This window comes from Lolium perenne, chromosome 5 (assembly GCF_019359855.2).
Source record: "Lolium perenne isolate Kyuss_39 chromosome 5, Kyuss_2.0, whole genome shotgun sequence".
NCBI classification, from domain to species: Eukaryota; Viridiplantae; Streptophyta; class Magnoliopsida; order Poales; family Poaceae; genus Lolium; species Lolium perenne.
In genome coordinates this window covers 207,409,067-207,427,889 of record NC_067248.2, presented here as the reverse complement: position 1 = coordinate 207,427,889, position 18,823 = coordinate 207,409,067, and the positions used below count along the sequence as shown (strand labels likewise).

The window sequence follows — 18,823 nt, the reverse complement described above, 5'->3', positions numbered from 1 at the left end:
ATGGTCTATGCAATTTATTGGTTCTCAATCCTTAATTCCAGGTTCCAACTCACAACCATGTAGTGAACAGACTCACAAGTGATATATGTGAAATGTATCTTCGCTCCTGAGTTTTACGCATAAAATGTGTGATAGAGTAAATGTGAGATCCGGCCGTCCGTACATGATCTAGTGGTCCATAACCAGAATTTTCAGATTTCCAAGAAGTAGTCCATTTTCACATGATATGATCCCATACTAAGTCATGATTAAGCCATTTTCTTATTTATCTTATTTTTTGAGAAACCGTTATAATTTATATTTGATGTGTTGATAGCCTAAGCCATCTCATGATCTGACGTAGTGCATTCACCAAATACATTTATGTACGAAGGTATCATAGTGAAATAGAGAGGAGATTACTAGCCGAGCTTGGCACACATCTACATTTTTTCGGCAATAGTTTGTTTTTTCTGGAAGAAAGGGATTGCTCCTGGATCTCATTAACTAAATCATGTAAAGCTTATGGGCGGGAGACAGGTACTTTTCACTATAATATTCTATTTTCTTAAAAATCGCTACTAAACTCCATAATCAATGCGAGCAAGTTTCATGACCGATTTGTGGTGTTCTCAACAACCACACGCATTCAACCTTTATGGGTTTTATGTGTGCAAGACAATGATGAGATTCGACCCCTCCACAATATGTGCAAGATGGAAAGCAACGTGGGCCTCCCTATGATTAGTAATTACCTCAAATTAATAAATTCTATATCTTGCATACTTTGTACCTATACACAGACAAATACGGTTTATCTAACGAAACATTTGCATATTTTGCCTATAATAGATGCAAGTATGCAGAACTTGCGGACATTAGAGGCATGTTTGTACACTTCTTCGTCGAATATGTCATGACACAAAAGGGAGAATTAAATTTTTTTTTGATGCACATCTTTGAATATTTGTATTATCTTTGTGAATTTGGTAAACTAGTATAGTGCATTTGTAAACTTGTTGTAGTGATGGCTGTTTAAACAATTGATTGCAACTTTTTTATACATTGCAAAGCAATTTGGTGTTATGTGTTAGTTTCGAACATGTGTATTATTACAACAGGTGTGAAATGGAGAAATGCCATACTCTCATGCACACTACGTCCCATGAATTCCAAAACCACACAATGTTTTTGAGATTTGGATAAGAATTATATCTCCAATTGTGTGTTCACTGAGATGTTCTTACTTCTATGTTACATGGTCTGACATGCAAGAATCTCTCTACACACCTAACAATACTCTCTCCCACTCATTAGAACACCGATTAATTTTTGAATATTATGTTTAAGAGGACCATATATGTTGGAATAAGTATCATATTAACAATCTTGTTTGGATCTACACATTTATTTCGGCGGTGTCTTTTAAACAAGCCCAAAATACATTTGTTTGGACAAAGTTAGAAATCTGCATTTTGAAACACAATAAAATGTCATGATGTATTGTAAAAACCAATTAAACAATGCAGAAATCTCTCTTCACACACCTAGCACTCTCTCTTCCACTCATTACAACACCGATTTAATTTACAATTTTAAATTTAAAAAGGCCATTCATCTTGGAATAAGTATCACATTTACAATATGCTTGAACATGTGTACTTATATTGACGTTATCTTTTTAAATAAGTCCAAATAGATTTTTCTTCAACAAAACTCAAAATCTACATTTCGAAGCACGATGAAACTTCATGATGGATTTTGAAACTTCATGAAACTCAATTAAACAAAAGTAAAGTAGATACAAAATTTAAGCATTTTTCTATATAATAAATGTATCAAACACATATAATACAAGTTTGAAATATCATGAGACACATTCAAACATGATGATGCACAACAAACCTCTTTAAAACTAGATGCAAAATATACTATGTATCCGAGTTCTGGCTCTGACATTAATGCAATCATTATGTGTTACCCTTATTATTTGAACTTGAAAGTTTATGTTTTTTCTCTTCTTTTCATGAATATATTTTATGGTTTGAACTCTCCGGAAATTTCCAACTATTTTTAACTATGATGAAAATAAGTTTCAAACATATTGTTTCATCAAATTTTTCAAAGTACCACAAGATTCAAAAGTTGATTTTCGTATATTGTTAAAATATATTCAACATCTTGCTATTTTGAAGCTTTATTCACTACAAACCCAAATATTCAAATGGTTAACAAATTAGAGTTCTAGTTCAAAAGACATTAAGTTTCAAATTTGGGAACTAATAAATCTACTAGTGTGGAAGGTAGAGAAGCTAACACACATAAGTTCTACTATAAATCATACAAGGATAGAAAAACTCAGAAATCCAAAAAAAAAACATTCTAGGATGCGGATGCTTCTGCTGTAAAACATCATTTAAAATGTCAACAAATTTGTGATTTTTTCTCATGTATATGTCGTCATTCTACATGAGCACACCAAGTTTCATGGAAAATCGATATTTTTGTGTCATTTGTGAAAAAAATAAGAATATGTCCATGTCAAGAGCCTTTTTTAGCACGAACTTTATTTTTTTTACACTTATCACAAAAAATGTTGAGTTTTTGTGAGACTACTTTGCGAGCACATAGAACATTAAAATGCGCATGCACCATTTTTTACTGTTTTTCTAACTTCTTGAATATGTTTAAAAATGATTTTATAATCAAGAGCATATGCTCTTGGAGCAGAAACGCCGCGTCCAGAAAAGCTACCTAACATGGTTTATTAAAGGATGCAAGAAGATAGTAGGTGGACTGATTGGTTGGTCCCATCTGTAAAAGGAGGAGAGATTTTGCCGAGGGGAAACCCTTGCCCGCTTGGGCCACGATGGCGACGTCCGCAAACATCGTGACCTTCTTGAAGGCATCGTTGGGCTTCTCTTTGCCCCTCTACGGGCTCCAGGTGAAAACCCTAGGTCCTCAGATCAGGCGGTGGCGACGCTCTTTGTTATCTTCGTATGGTGGGTCTTCGTTTGGCGATCTTCGGCAAGACTTTGAGCATTAGGAGTAGGGTGTGCGTGTGTGCGTTCATACGGGTGAGTGTATGCGCGTACTATGTTTCTCAAAAAAAAAATCTACAAATACAATCAACTTTTAAGTAATAAAGCATTCTTTATCTAAAAAAAATTCAAGGACAACTTTATTTGGAAAGATCCCTTTCACGCAAACTTGTAAGGATAGTCATATGAACTAGAATGTGTTCTAGCAAAGCCGTATTGAAATCAGTACTTTCGTATTCGCACGTTCTGAAAAATCGATGCAGCCGCGTGGTCTTGTGGTGGAGAACTTGAAGTGGCCCAATCACACGGATAAGCAAATGCATGATGAACAACTCTTCCGTTCATGCATCACAATTCGCAAGCCTCTCCTCCTAAGACAGGCACACGATTGGAATGTAACTTCAACATGGTCATATGGTCATGTACAAGTCGAAAGGGCATCGAATTTGCCCGCACAATCCCAAAAGAACAAACCAAACAAACAAAAGAATGGCGAGCAGCTATAACAAAGTCCTACGTACACCAGGCACAAACCAGTAGCAGCTCGAAACCAGCAACGTACATCTCCCCTCTAGCTAAGTCCGTGCGTGGGCCTCAATCGCGCTTGGCTATCTAATCCTTCTTCTGGTGGGTGGGCACCGGCAGTGGCGACGACGGCTCCCCGGAGAGGACGCGGGGCGAGGGCTCCCCGCCGAGGGGCAGGTCGGAGAGCAGCGCGACCATGCGGTGGGCGCAGAGGGACGTCGACGGGCGGAGGCCGAGGGTCTTGGTGGTGGAGAAGACGGAGGAGGACTGGGCGAGGATGAGGTAGACCAGCGCCTGCACCAGCACGAACAGCCCGACCTTGAGCAGCGCCCCGTGCTGGCTCGCCAGCTGACCCATCTCGAACTCCATTGCCATGAGCTCCCGAGCTTTGGTCACACGATACGATCGAATCGATCGATCAAGCTAAGACTTCGGTGAGATTGCTCGATCGAGAGTAAGTTGCTTGTCGTGGTTGTGAGGCCGGGAGATGTGTCTGCGCGCTTATATAGCGGCGAGACGCCGGTTTGACCGCTGCCGGGAAAGGGTGCAGTGCAAAGATGCTTCGTCCTCATCAGCTGCCAACTTCAGGTGTGGAGGTTCGGGTGGTTCGGCGAAAGGCAACGCCAGATGAAGGCCGTTCCACCTGCTCGGCGCTCACTGCTCACGTGTGCAACGCTTATTATATTGCTCGAAGTTGCTATCGGCGGATGGCGCATGGCTGCTGCTGGATCATGTTTCGTGCCGTCTCGATCTCTGTTGCAGCCGGTCAAACCAAACAGTAAGAATCGGTCCCGCCTAATATGAGCCTATGCTTGAGCAAGCGACCAGAATTTAAAATGTGCGTGCATATTTATTCTTCTTTAAAACAAAGCTCAACAGAAGGATAGTACCGTGGAATATCATCAAATGGAAGCGAAAACTTTGGCCATTCAATTGGCTACCAAAGTGAATTTTACAAGGTTACAAACAAAGATGGCGGCGCTAGAGCATGGGGTGCCACTTCCGGGAAAATTCATCTCTTCGAGGATGCACATGTGGCGAGAGATTGCTTTTTTACTTAAAAAAATACTTTTTACCCGCTAGCCTGTGCACCCTATGCATATATGTGGATCTGCCACTGGTCACGATATGTCGTGGCCTACGCTTCTAGTGAAAGAGATTATAAATGCTTGGGTCGGTTTTAATCCAAAGCCCTGTCTCTAGCCTAATTTTGTGCATGATCACAATCGGCATAGACTGAGACGTTCATGAGGACCCTCACGTTCCAGACCTCACCCAAAAGCAAGAATATCTACCGAAAGGATTCATTTTCTTGGCGAACCACACCTAGAGGAGATGGCCTTGGGTCGCGATAGGGTCATGGCGGTCATGGTTGGAGGAAGGGGCGCGACTTAGCACCGCTGACCATGGAAGAGTGAGGCATCCGATGGGTGGGTCTGTGTGATGGTTGGGTGAAGACGAGGAAGGAAGGAATACACACGTAGAAGACTAGGAGAGACTGAAGATATGCAATGTAGGGTGTTAGGGTTAGAGGATGAGAAAATGAAGAAACATTAAATTTGGATAAGATCTGGTAATTCAATAACTATTTGTTAGGACTCAATCAATGAACTTTAGCGATAAAATTCAAATGCTTGACAGGAGATTGAATGTGACAAAGCTTCTGTTGGACATTGCATGCATGCGCAAGTAAATAGAAAAGATGACATCATCAAGATTCATGTAGAATAAAAAATTAAAATATTTTAACTCTCAATCAGTTTCACAATTTTACTTCCGGGCTCACGTCGTGTTTGTCTCGATGAGGTATTTGAAACTAGACCCTATTCTCACGTTCGATGCCTTTTTTGCGTCTCCAAAGTTATCACCAGAAGAACTATAATGTTGCCACACCATATTGACAATAAAGTCACTACTTGGTTATTTCTTACAAAATGAGTGACAGCGTATGTGTTATTGACTTATAGGAAAATATCATAATTTTTGGTTAATTAAAATATACCTAGTGTGATTTAGTTCAGGTAAAAAAAGTGCAATTTAGTTTCGAAGTTCTCGTTGAAACAAAACCAATTGTCAGAGCAGATCTGCAAAAGGACAAAGGGTTTGAGCTCTAGAATAGCTTTTTAATCACGAAAGATATCCCAATATAATCATTTCCCCCCTTGTATCTAGATCGATTTGTTCTTCATATACATTCAAGTCTACTTAGCAGACTTTCTTTTTATCATTTTTAAACAGACCACAGCAAGTATTTCCACGAATTCTTTGTGCGAATATAGAATGTTCGGATGTACATCTTCAATTTTTTTCCAGATTTTTTAAATATATCTAAAATCTATTTTTACAATTGTTGCATCTAAACCCACGAACCAAAACACGATGTTGTAGATAGACCGTCATTCTTTATTTGTTTCTCAGCCCTGTAAGATTATGGAATCTAGAAAGACTGGACCGGCTGCCTTTTTCTACCGGTGTTTTCAAACCGAAGGACGACGAAGCTAGTCACCCACGAAAGAGAACTTTCCGACTCGCTGCCGAGTCAGCCCAGTCTTATCCAAGAAAGCTTTAAAACCAAAGGCAAACCAACTCAAACGCCAATCAGCTAAGCCCGAATGGTCGATGACAATCATGGCATGATGAGCGGTCACAAGTGTAGAAGTGCAGTTTTACTGTCTACTATATTTTTGAATCTCTCTTGCTTGGAGGTAACTTGAAAGAATGTAACTCCTCTGTTTCCGTTGTTCTTTCCTTTTCTTTTGAACTCCCGTTGTTCTAAGCTTGTTGGCTTTTATTTTGAGCATGTTCAGTCTGATCCTCCAAACCGTATTCATCGGATCAGTCCTCTGGAGATGCTGTACCATGATATCGCGTTTGGGGTCCCTTCCTAGCCATGTCCCCTAAACACGATCCCCAAACTTTGTTTTATTTAAAATAAATGTGCTGTTCATAATATTTGGAGATGCTTTGTCGCTTTATCTGGATTTTTTTTGAAATGACCGACGAAGAACATCCATAAACCTTGGCATACACCAAGGAAGGGCATAAAAAAACCTAGACTAGAGGTTTTGTTGGCCCTCGTCTTCGTCACTATCGTCGCTGTGGTAGTGGATATGGCAAGACTCGTTCTCGAACACCTTCACGTTCATCTCGCCATCGCCTTCGTATAAGAAGTTCACCAAGTAGCCAACCTCTAGGTCGTGGGCGCGGACGAACTTCTTAAAGCAGGTGTGGAGGTACATATTTCCTTCCCCGCCAAACAAGATCTCCATGGGCACCGGAAAAATCTGCAGCTTGCCTCCTGCAGGGTCACCTCGGCCGGCTCCCCCGGCCGGCGAGAAATTCGTCGAACTTGTCCGGGAGTTTCTTCTTGTTGAAAGGGTCATCGTTGATAAGGACGACGAACTCAAAGTACTTGTCGTGGAGGTACTCCGTCTCCTCTTCCTCATGCGGCAACGACCGTGCAGGTGACGGCGAACGTGCAGAACGGCTGCCCCTGCCGGCAGCTAGGGTTGTAGATGTGTGTCGCTAGGGTTGTGTGTGAGGGACAACGAGCGAGCACCCCATTTTATATGCCGGAGGAAGACGAGGGGACGGTTGCGTGCATTAACATTGACATGCAGGTCAAGGCATGACGAGGCGTCTCCCTGCGCGTCTGGAGAAACTGCAACGTTGCTGCACGGAAGTTTATTTTCTTTGGCAAGGGCTAGGCGATGGGTGTACGTCAAACCTCTTTGTCAGACACGGCTAGCCTATCACTCGCGTTGTCACTTTTCGTTGCGTCCGGCGCACCCGCAACGTTCCCTGTGTAGCGGGGATGGGCATAGGACGCCGCACACCATATTAGACCGGATAAAAAAAAGGCTTTGAGGGTGCGGCTGGGAGCGGTTAAACATCCGGCACGCTCTAAATCCCTTTGGGCAAATACTAACAAGATTTTCGTACATAATTCATGCATATTTGACAAAATATTCCAGATCCATAGAGTTTCCAATGACAACAAAATTTCATGCTACAACAATAAACTTAAAAAGATAACTTCCCCGGATATGTGAATGAAGCATTAATAAAACCACAATAAATATGTTAACATGCTGCAATCATATACAACATCCAATCTAGAAATAAAATGACGCATCCAAGATACAAGATCTGTAAACGAGAACTAGATTAACTATCTAGTCGCCGCCCCTCCACCCTCCACCCTCATAGCGCCGCCGCCGCCCCTCACTCCTGAAGGAGATATGCCCTAGAGGCAATAATAAAGTGGTTATTATTTATATCTTTATGTTTATGATAAATGTTTATATGTCATGCTATAATTGTATTAACCGAAACATTAGTACATGTGTGATATGTAGACAAACAAAGAGTCCCTAGTATGGCTCTTAACTAGCTTGTTGATTAATGGATGATTAGTTTCATAATCATGAACATTGGATGTTATTAATAACAAGGTTATATCATTGTATGAATGATGTAATGGACACACTCAATTAAGCGTAGCATAAGATCTCGTCATTAAGTTATTTGCTATAAGCTTTCGATACATAGTTACCTAGTCCTTATGACCATGAGATCATATAAATCACTTATACCGGAAAGGTACTTTGATTACACCAAACGCCACTGCGTAAATGGGTGGTTATAAAGGTGGGATTAAGTATCCGGAAAGTATGAGTTGAAGCATATGGATCAACAGTGGGATTTGTCCATCCCGATGACGGATAGATATACTCTGGGCCCTCTCGGTGGAATGTCGTCTAATATCTTGCAAGCATATGAATAAGTTCATAAGAGACCACATACCACGGTACGAGTAAAGAGTACTTGTCAGGAGACAAGGTTGAACAAGGTATAGAGTGATACCGAAGATCAAACCTCGGACAAGTAAAATATCGCGTGACAAAGGGAATTGGTATCGTATGTGAATGGTTCATTCGATCACTAAAGTCATCGTTGAATATGTGGGAGCCATTATGGATCTCCAGATCCTGCTATTGGTTATTGGTCGGAGTGAGTACTCAACCATGTCCGCATAGTTCACGAACCGTAGGGTGACACACTTAAAGTTGGATGTTGAAATGGTAGAACTTGAATATGGAATGGAGTTCGAATATTTGTTCGGAGTCCCGGATGAGATCCCGGACATTCACGAGGAGTCCCGGAATGGTCCGGAGAATTAAAATGATCCGGAAGGTTCTATGGAAGGTTCTAGAAGGTTCTTAAAAAGTCCGGAAGAAACCACCAAGGAAGGCGGAGTCCCGGTGGGACTCCACCTCCCATGGCCAGCCAACCCTAAGGGGGAGGAGTCCCAAGTGGACTCCCCAAGGGGGGCCGGCCACCCCCTCCCAAGGAAGGTGGAACTCCCACCTCTAGTGGGAGTCCTAGCTTGGGTAGGTTTCATGAGTTATGGAAGGTTTTGGTTTGGGGTCTTATTCGAAGACTTGTAGACCAACTCTTGGGTGTTCCACCTATATAATGAGGGCCAAGGGGAGGGGGCCGGCCACCCAAACAACACCAAGGTGGCCGCACCACCTAGATGGCCGGCGCCCCCCTCTCCCAAACCCTAGCGGCCTCTCTCCTCCACCACATCCCGCACGCTTAGCGAAGCTCCGCCGGATTTCTCCACCACCACCGACACCACGCCGTCGTGCTGTCGGATTCAAGAGGAGCTACTACTTCCGCTGCCCGCTGGAACGGGAGGTGGACGTCGTCTTCATCAACAACCGAACGTGTGACCGAGTACGGAGGTGCTGCCCGTTCGTGGCGCCGGTGATCAAGATCTTCTACGCGCTTTTGCAAGCGGCAAGTGAACGTCTACCGCAGCAACAAGAGCCTCATCTTGTAGGCTTTGGAATCTCTTCAAGGGTGAGACTCGATAAACCCCTCGTTGCTACCGTCTTCTAGATTGCATCTTGGCTTGGATTGCGTGTTTGCGGTAGGAAATTTTTTTGTTTTCTATGCAACGTTAACCTATAGTGGTATCAGAGCCGTGTCTATGCATAGATGGTTGCACGAGTAGAACACAATGGTTTTGTGGGCGTTGATGCTCTTGTTATCTTTAGTTTGAGTACTTTGCATCTTTGTGGCATAGTGGGATGAAGCGGCTCGGACTAACTTTACATGACCGCGTTCATGAGACTTGTTCCTCGTTCGACATGCAACTTGTATTGCATAAGAGGCTTTGCGGGTGTCTGTCTCTCCTACTATAGTGAAGATTCAATTTACTCTTCTATTGAAAACATTAGTATCAACGTTGTGGTTCATGTTCGTAGGTAGATTAGATCTCTCTCGAAAACCCTAAACCACGTAAAATATGCAAACCAAATTAGAGACGTCTAACTTATTTTTGCAGGGTTTGGTGATGTGATATGGCCATAATGTGATGATGAATATGTATGAGATGATCATTATTGTATTGTGGCAACCGGCAGGAGCCTTATGGTTGTCTTTAAATTTCATGTTGAGTAGTATTTCAAAGTAGTTGTAATAGTTGCTACATGGAGGACAATCTTGAAGACGGCGCCATTGACCTTGACGCTACGCCGACGATGATGGAGATCATGCCCGAAGATGATGGAGATCATGTCCGTGCTTTGGAGATGAAGATCAAAGGCGCAAAGACAAAAGGGCCATATCATATCACATATGAACTGCATGTGATGTTAATCCTTTTATGCATCTTATTTTGCTTAGATCGCGACGGTAGCATTATAAGATGATCCCTCACTAAAATCTCAAGATAATAAAGTGTTCATCCTTAGTAGCACCGTTGCCAAGACTTGTCGTTTCGAAGCATCTCGTGATGATCGGGTGTGATAGAATCAACAAGTGCATACAACGGGTGCAAGACAGTTTTGCACATGCGGATACTAAGGTGGCCTTGACGAGCCTAGCATGTATAGACATGGTCTCGGAACACGTGATACCGAAAGGTAGAGCATGAATCATATGGTTGATATGATGAACACTTTGAGTGTTCGCCATTGAAATCACACCTTGTCTCGTGATGATCGGACATAGGTGCGGTGGATTTGGTTCGTGTGATCACTAAGACAATGCGAGGGATATTGTTTTGAGTGGGAGTTCACCTAGATTTTTAATTATTTTGAATTAAAATTTGAACTCAATTTGTCATAAACTTAGTCTAAACTTTTGCAAATATATGTTGTAGAGATGGCGTCCCCAATCAATTTTAACCAGTTCCTAGAGAAAGAAAAACTTAAGAGCAACGGTAGCAACTTCACCGACTGGTTCCGTCATGTGAGGATCTTCCTCTCTGGCGGAAATCTGCAATATGTGCTTGATGCACCGCTAGGTGACCCTCCTGCAGAAACTGAAACCGATGAAGTAAAAGCTGTTTACGAGACTCGGAAAACTCGGTACTCTCAAGTTCAGTGTGCCATCTTGTGCAGCCTGGAATCCGATCTTCAAAAACGTTTTCAGCACCACGATCCTCATGAGTTGATGAAAGAGCTGAAAGCTATTTTTGAGACTCATGCGGCCGTGGAATGCTATGAAGCATCGAAACATTTCTTCAGCTGTATGATGGAAGAAGGCAGCTCCATTAGTGAGCACATGCTCGCCATGACCGGGCATGCGAAGAAACTCAGTGACTTGGGAATAGTGATTCCTAATAGACCGGGGATTAATCATGTCCTTCAATCACTGCCACCAAGTTACAAGAACTTTGTGATGAACTACAATATGCAGAACATGAACAAGGAGTTATCTGAACTCTTTGGCATGCTAAAAGCTGCTGAGATTGAGATCAAGAAAGAGCACCAAGTGTTGATGGTCAACAAGACCACCAGTTTCAAGAAACAGGGCAAGTCTAAGGGAAAATTCAAGAAGGGTGGCAAGAAAGCTGCCATGCCTCCTATGAAACCTAAGAACGGCCCTAAGCCTGATGCTGAGTGCTATTACTGCAAGGAGAAGGGACAACCGGAGCGTAATTGCTCCAAGTATCTGGCTGATCTGAAGAGCGGCCTTGTCAAGAAGAAGAAAGAAGGTATATCTGATATACATGTTATAGATGTTTATCTCACTGGTTCTCGTTCTAGTACCTGGGTATTTGATACTGGTTCGGTTGCTCATATTTGTAACTCGAAACAGGAACTAAAGAATAAACGAAGACTACTGAAAGATGAAGTGACGATGCGCGTTGGAAACGGATCCAAAGTCGATGTGATCGCTGTCGGCACACTTCCTATACATCTACCTTCGGGATTAGTTTTAAGCCTAAATAACTGTTATTTTGTACCCGCGTTGAGCATGAACATTATATCTGGATCTTGTTTAATGCAAGACGGTTATTCATTCAAGTCTGAGAATAATGGTTGTTCTATTTTTATGAATAATATCTTTTATGGTCGAGCACCAGAAAAGAATGGCTTATTTTTGTTAGATCTCAATAGTAGTGATACGCATATACATAACATTGGTGCTAAGTGAATTAAATTAAATGATAATTCTACTTATATGTGGCACTGTCGTCTTGGTCATATTGGAGTGAAACGCATGAAGAAACTCCATACCGATGGATTACTTGAATCACTTGACTTTGAGTCACTTGATAGATGCGAAGCATGTCTAATGGGAAAAATGACTAAGACTCCATTTTCTGGTATGATGGAGCGAGCTACTGACTTATTGGAAATCATACATACCGATGTATGCGGACCAATGAGCGTAGCATCGCGCGGTGGTTATCGTTATGTTCTAACCTTCACAGATGATCTGAGTAGATATGGGTATATCTATTTCATGAAACATAAATCCAAAACTTTCGAGAAGTTTAAGGAATTTCAAAGTGAAGTAGAAAATCAAAGTAACAAGAAGATTAAATTTCTACGATCTGATCGTGGAGGTGAATATCTGAGTTATGAGTTTGGCATGCATTTAAAGAAATGCGGAATACTTTCACAATTGACACCGCCGGGAACACCACAACGAAACGGTGTGTCCGAACGTCGTAATCGAACTCTCTTAGATATGGTTCGTTCTATGGTGTCTCTTACTGATTTGCCGTTATCATTTTGGAGTTATGCATTAGAGACAGCCGCATTTACTTTAAATAGAGCACCATCAAAATCCGTAGAAACGACACCGTATGAATTATGGTTTAATAAGAAACCTAAGCTGTCGTTCCTGAAAGTTTGGGGTTGCGAAGCCTATGTAAAGAAGTTACAATCGGACAAGCTAGAACCCAAAGCTGAGAAATGCATCTTCATAGGATACCCTAAGGAAACTATAGGGTACACTTTCTATCACAGATCCGAAGGTAAAATCTTTGTTGCTAAGAACGGAACCTTTCTTGAGAAATAATTTCTCACTAAAGAAGTGACTGGAAGAAAAGTAGAACTCGATGAGATTGATGAATCTATACTCGTTGATCAGAGTAGCGCAAAGATCGAAGTTGTACCTGTACCGCCTACACCGGCAACAGAGGAAGCTAATGATAATGATCATGAAACTTCGAACGAGGAAACTACTGAACCTCGCAGATCGACAAGGGAACGTGCCACTCCTGATTGGTATGATCCTTGTCTAAATGTCATGATTGTGGATAACAATGATGAGGACCCTGCAACGTATGAAGAAGCGATGATGAGCCCAGATTCCAACAAATGGCAAGAAGCCATGAAATCCGAAATAGGATCCATGTATGATAACAAAGTATGGACTTTGGTAGACTTACCTGATAGCCGAAAGGCTGTCGAGAATAAATGGATCTTCAAGAGAAAAACAGATGCTGATGGTAATATTACTGTCTATAAAGCTCGACTTGTCGCAAAGGGTTTCCGACAAATTCAAGGAGTTGACTACGATGAGACTTTCTCACCTGTAGCGAAGCTAAAATCTGTGAGGATTTTGTTAGCAATAGCTGCATTTTTCGATTATGAGATTTGGCAGATGGATGTCAAAACGGCGTTCCTTAATGGAGACATTGTGGAAGAGTTGTATATGGTACAACCCAAAGGTTTTGTTGATCCTAAAAATGCTGACAAAGTATGCAAACTTCAGCGTTCAATCTATGGACTGAAGCAAGCATCAAGAAGTTGGAACCGACGCTTTGATAAGGTGATCAAAGACTTCGGGTTTATACAGTGTCGTGGAGAGGCCTGTATTTACAAGAAAGTGAGTGGGAGCTCTGTAGCATTCCTGATATTATATGTAGATGACATATTATTGATCGGAAATGATATAGAACTATTAAGCAGTGTAAAAGGTTATTTGAATAATAGTTTTTCAATGAAAGACCTTGGTGAAGCATCGTATATATTAGGCATCAAGATTTATAGAGATAGATCAAGACGCCTAATAGGGCTATCACAGAGTACATACCTGGACAAGATTCTAAAGAAGTTTAGAATGGACGAAAGTAAGAAAGGGTTCTTACCTATGTTACCAGGCAAGGTCTTGAGTAAGACTCAAGGACCGGCTACGGCAGAAGAAAGAGAAAGGATGAGTAATATCCCCTATGCCTCGGCAGTAGGATCTATCATGTATGCCATGCTATGTACTAGACCGGATATAGCACATGCTGCTAGTTTGACTAGCAGATATCAAAGTGATCCAGGAATGGAACACTGGACAGCGGTCAAGAATATCCTGAAGTACTTGAAAAGAACTAAGGATATGTTTCTTTGTTATGGAGGTGACCAAGAGCTCGTTGTAAGTGGTTACACCGATGCAAGTTGGAACACTGATCCTGATGACTCTAAGTCACAGTCTGGGTACGTGTTTATATTGAATGGTGCTGCAGTAAGTGATACGTCCAATTTGCATCACTATTTTATATCATAATTTGCTGTTATTCATTGATATATTTCATATTTGGACATAATACTTATGTTATTTCATCTATTTTGCATGTTTCATGATTATTGGAGGATCGAGCACCGGAGCCAGGATTCTGCTGGAAAAAGCACCGTCAGAATGCAATATTTCGGAAGATCAACAGCTGACGGAAATTATACCAAAAATCCTATTTTTCCAGATGACGAAGTGAGCCAGAAGGGGGAGCTGAGGGGACCCGAGGTGGGCCCACCCCATAGGCCGGCGCGGCCCAAGGCCTAGCCGCGCCGCCCTATGAGGAGGGGGGCCCACAGCCCCTCTCGCCTCCTTTTCTTCGCGAAATCCTTCGTCCCAAAGACCTAAGCCCCAGAGGATACCTCGCGAAGAGTTACAGCCGCCTCTGCGAGGCGGAGAACACCAGAGAGAAAAGAGCTCTCCGGCGGGCTGAGATCCGCCGGGGAAATTCCCTCCGGGAGGGGGAAAATCGACGCCATCGTCACCGTCAACGAGCTGGACATCATCTCCATCACCATCATCATCATCTCCACCATCATCACCGCCGTCTCCACCGCTGGACATCGTCACCGCCGTAGCAATTTGGGTTTGATCTAGATTGTTTGATAGGGGAAACTCTCCCGGTATTGATTTCTACTTGGTATTGATGCTATTGAGTGAAACCGTTGAACCAAGGTTTATGTTCAGATTGTTATCCATCATCATATCACCTCTGATCATGTTCCATATGATGTCTCGTGAGTAGTTCGTTTAGTTCTTGAGGACATGGGTGAAGTCTAAATGTTAGTAGTGAAGTATGGTTGAGTAATATTCAATGTTGTGATATTTAAGTTGTGGTGTTATTCTTCTAGTGGTGTCGTGTGAACGTCGACTACACGACACTTCACCTTTATGGGCCTAGGGGAATGCATCTTGTACTTGTTTGCCGATTGCGGGGTTGCCGGAGTGACAGAAACCTAAACCCCCGTTGGTATATCGATGCAGGAGGGATAGCAGGATCTCAGAGTTTAAGGCTGTGGTTAGATTTATCTTAATTACTTTCTTGTAGTTGCGGATGCTTGCAAGGGGTATAATCACAAGTATGTATTAGTCCTAGGAAGGGCGGTACATTAGCACAGGTTCACCCACACAACACTTATCAAAACAATGAAGATTAATTAGCCGTATGTAGCGAAAGCACTAGACTAAAATCCTGTGTGTCCTCGAGAACGTTTGGTCATTATAAGTAAACAACCCGGCTTGTCCTTTGTGCTAAAAAGGATTGGGCACTCCTGCAATTGTTACTCTCGCACTTTACTTACTCGTACTTTATTCAACTGCTACATCAAAACCCCCTGAATACTTGTTTGTGAGCATTTACAGTGAATCCTTCATCGAAACTGCTTGTCAACACCTTCTGCTCCTCGTTGGGTTCGACACTCTTACTTATCGAAGATACTACGATACACCCCCTATACTTGTGGGTCATCAAGACTATTTTCTGGCGCCGTTGCCAGGGAGTGAAGCGCTATTGGTAAGTGGAATTGGTAAGGGAAACTTCTACTGTTTGTGCTGATTTTGTTTTTGCATGCTGCCATAATTCATTATGGAGAGATCTCCTTTTGAATGTTTATTTGGAAAATCTGCTACTACTGCAAAGGTAGTGGATGAGGCGCCAGGTAAGGAAGAGATACCATACAAAATACCTATGAAAATTATTGAACGCGTAGTGAGTAACCGTTATACAGGGGATGGAACTGTCCACCCTGGAGATCATTTACTGTTCTTGCATGAATTATGCGGTTTATTCAAGTGTGCAGGTATTGCTATGGATGAAGTGAGGAAGAAACTATTCTCTATATCGCTGTCTGGTAAAGCGGCGCATTGGTATAAATTACTGGATAATGGGGATTCTCTTGAATGGAATGATATTGTGCCCCGGTTTTATTCTAAGTTCTATCCTCCAAGTGAAATTCACAAGGATCGGAACCGCATATATAATTTTTGGCCTCATGATGGAGAGAGTATTGCCCAAGCGTGGGGGAGATTGAAGTCTTTAATGCTCAAATACCCCATTCATGAGCTTCCTGGTAATGTTATTATTGATAATTTCTATGCAAGACTTTCTTTTGAAGACAAGACCTTGCTGGATACTTCTTGTTCTGGATCATTCACGCGCAACAAAGAAGAGTTTAAAAGGGACCTTCTTAATCGGATCCAGGAAAATACTGAAGGATGGGAGAACGACAAAGATAGAGAATCAGGTATAAATTATGATTACAAATGCATTGAAGCTTTTATGGATACTGATAAATTTTGTAATATGAGTGCTACTTATGGTCTTGATTCTCAAGTTGCTGCAAATCTTTATAAAGCTTTTGCCTCTCATTATGAATTGCCTAAGAAGAATTTTGATAAGTATCATGAACCGTATAAAGATAAAATTGATTCATCTATTAATAAATGTGTTGTAGTTGAAACTGTTGATCATGTTATTCCTGAAGCTTATATTGAAAAACTCCTTTCCCTGCTAAAATGAAGGAGTACTCTGTTATAAATAGTGCGGTTCATAAAAGTGAAAAGAAACCTATAGAACCTGAAGAACAAATAAAAGTTGAACCTGCTGTTGCAATAGTTAAAGATCTTGTGACTGAAAATGTGGAGGATGGTCATATTATTTTCTGTGAAGATGCTTCTAATATTGTTTCACATCCTAATAAGTCTAAGAAAGTTAGTGTTCCTATGCTATCTGTTAGAATTGGTGATCATTGTTATTATGGTTTATGTGATATTGGTGCAAGTATTAGTGCTATTCCTTATGAGATTTACACGGAGATTATGCACGAAATTGGTTCTTGTGAACTTGAAGATATTGATGTGGTTATTCAGCTGGCTAATAGAGAAACTATTTCTCCAATTGGTATTGTTCGAGATATGGAAGTTTTATGCGGTAAGATTAAATATCCTGCTGACTTCTTGGTACTTGGTTCTGCTGCTAGTGAATATTGTCCTATCATTTTTGGTAGACCTTTTCTAAATACTTGTGGAGCTATTATAGATTGCAAGAAAGAGAAAATTTTGACTAAATTTGCTGGTGAATCTTATGAGTTTAACTTCTCTAAATTTACCAAAACTCCTTATAAAGCTGATTTGCCTAATGATGATTTTAAAGTTGAACAGTGTGCATCTATTGTTCTTGCTCCTAATAATCCTTTGCAGCAACATTTGGAGAATAGTGAGAGTGAAGTTTTTAGGGAAGAAAGAGATGAGCTTGATGAAATTTTTCTTCGCCAACCTATTCTTAAGCATGATTTACCGGTGGAAGATCTGGGTACAACACCACCACCAAAGGAAGATCCTGTCTTTGATTTAAAACCATTGCCTGATAATCTTAAATATGCTCATATTGATGATAAGAAAATATATCCTGTTATTATTAGTTCTAAGCTTACAGAGTTTGAAGAAGAAAGACTATTGGAAATATTGAAGAAACACCGAGGCGCTATTGGCTACACACTTGATGACTTGAAGGGGATTTCTCCCTCTATTTGCCAACACGCCATTAATATGGAAGATGATGCGAAGCCTGTTGTTGAACCTCAGCGTCGTCTAATTCCTAAGATGAAGGATGTGGTAAGAAATGAGGTATTAAGACTTCTTGAAGCTGGTATTATATATCCTATTGCTGATAGTAGATGGGTTAGTCCTGTGCATTGTGTTCCTAAGAAAGGAGGAATGACTGTTGTGCCTAATGATAATGATGAGCTCATACCTCAAAGAGTAGTTGTAGGGTATAGAATGTGCATTGATTATCGTAAAGTTAATAAGGTTACTAAAAAAGATCATTACCCTTTGCCTTTTATTGATCAAATGTTAGAAATGTTATCTAAAAATACTCATTTTTGCTTTCTTGATGGTTATTCTGGGTTTTCACAAATTGCTGTTAAAACTAAGGATCAAGAGAAAACCACTTTCACTTGTCCCTATGGAACTTATGCTTATAGACGTATGCCTTTTGGTTTATGTAATGCTCCTGCTACTTTTCAAAGATGCATGTCTGCTATTTTTCATGGCTTTTGTGAGAGTATTGTAGAGGTATTCATGGACGATTTTTCTGTCTATGGGAATTCTTTTGATAATTGCTTGCGGAACCTTGATAAAGTTTTGCAAAGATGTGAAGAAACTAACCTTGTTCTTAATTGGGAGAAATGCCACTTTATGGTTAATGAAGGAATTGTATTGGGACATAAAATTTTCGAGAGAGGTATTGAAGTTGATAGAGCTAAAGTTGAAGCAATTGAGAAGATGCCCTATCCTAGGGATGTTAAAGGTATTCGTAGTGTTCTTGGTCATGCTGGGTTTTATAGGAGGTTTATTAAAGACTTCTCCAAGATTTCAAAGCCTCTTACTAATCTTCTTCAAAAAGATGTACCTTTTGTTTTTGATGATGATTGTAAGGAAGCTTTTGAAACTCTAAAGAAGGC

At 41.2% G+C, this 18,823-nt stretch overlaps 1 protein-coding gene across 1 annotated transcript; it reads right to left on the bottom strand.

Moving 5' to 3' along the window:
• Nucleotides 1-3,407: 3,407 nt before the first annotated feature.
• Nucleotides 3,408-4,044, bottom strand: LOC127301771 (uncharacterized). The gene has a single exon (XM_051332039.2). It carries the CDS (start codon nucleotides 3,918-3,920, stop codon nucleotides 3,633-3,635), a length of 288 nt encoding a protein of 95 aa, XP_051187999.1. The 5' UTR covers nucleotides 3,921-4,044; the 3' UTR covers nucleotides 3,408-3,632.
• Between the last annotated feature and the right edge of the window lie 14,779 nt (nucleotides 4,045-18,823).

What these genes read in the sequence shown, in the direction of transcription:
- LOC127301771 (XM_051332039.2), bottom strand. Translation starts at nt 3,920, where the DNA reads ATGGCAATGGAGTTCGAGATGGGTCAGCTGGCGAGCCAGCACGGGGCG.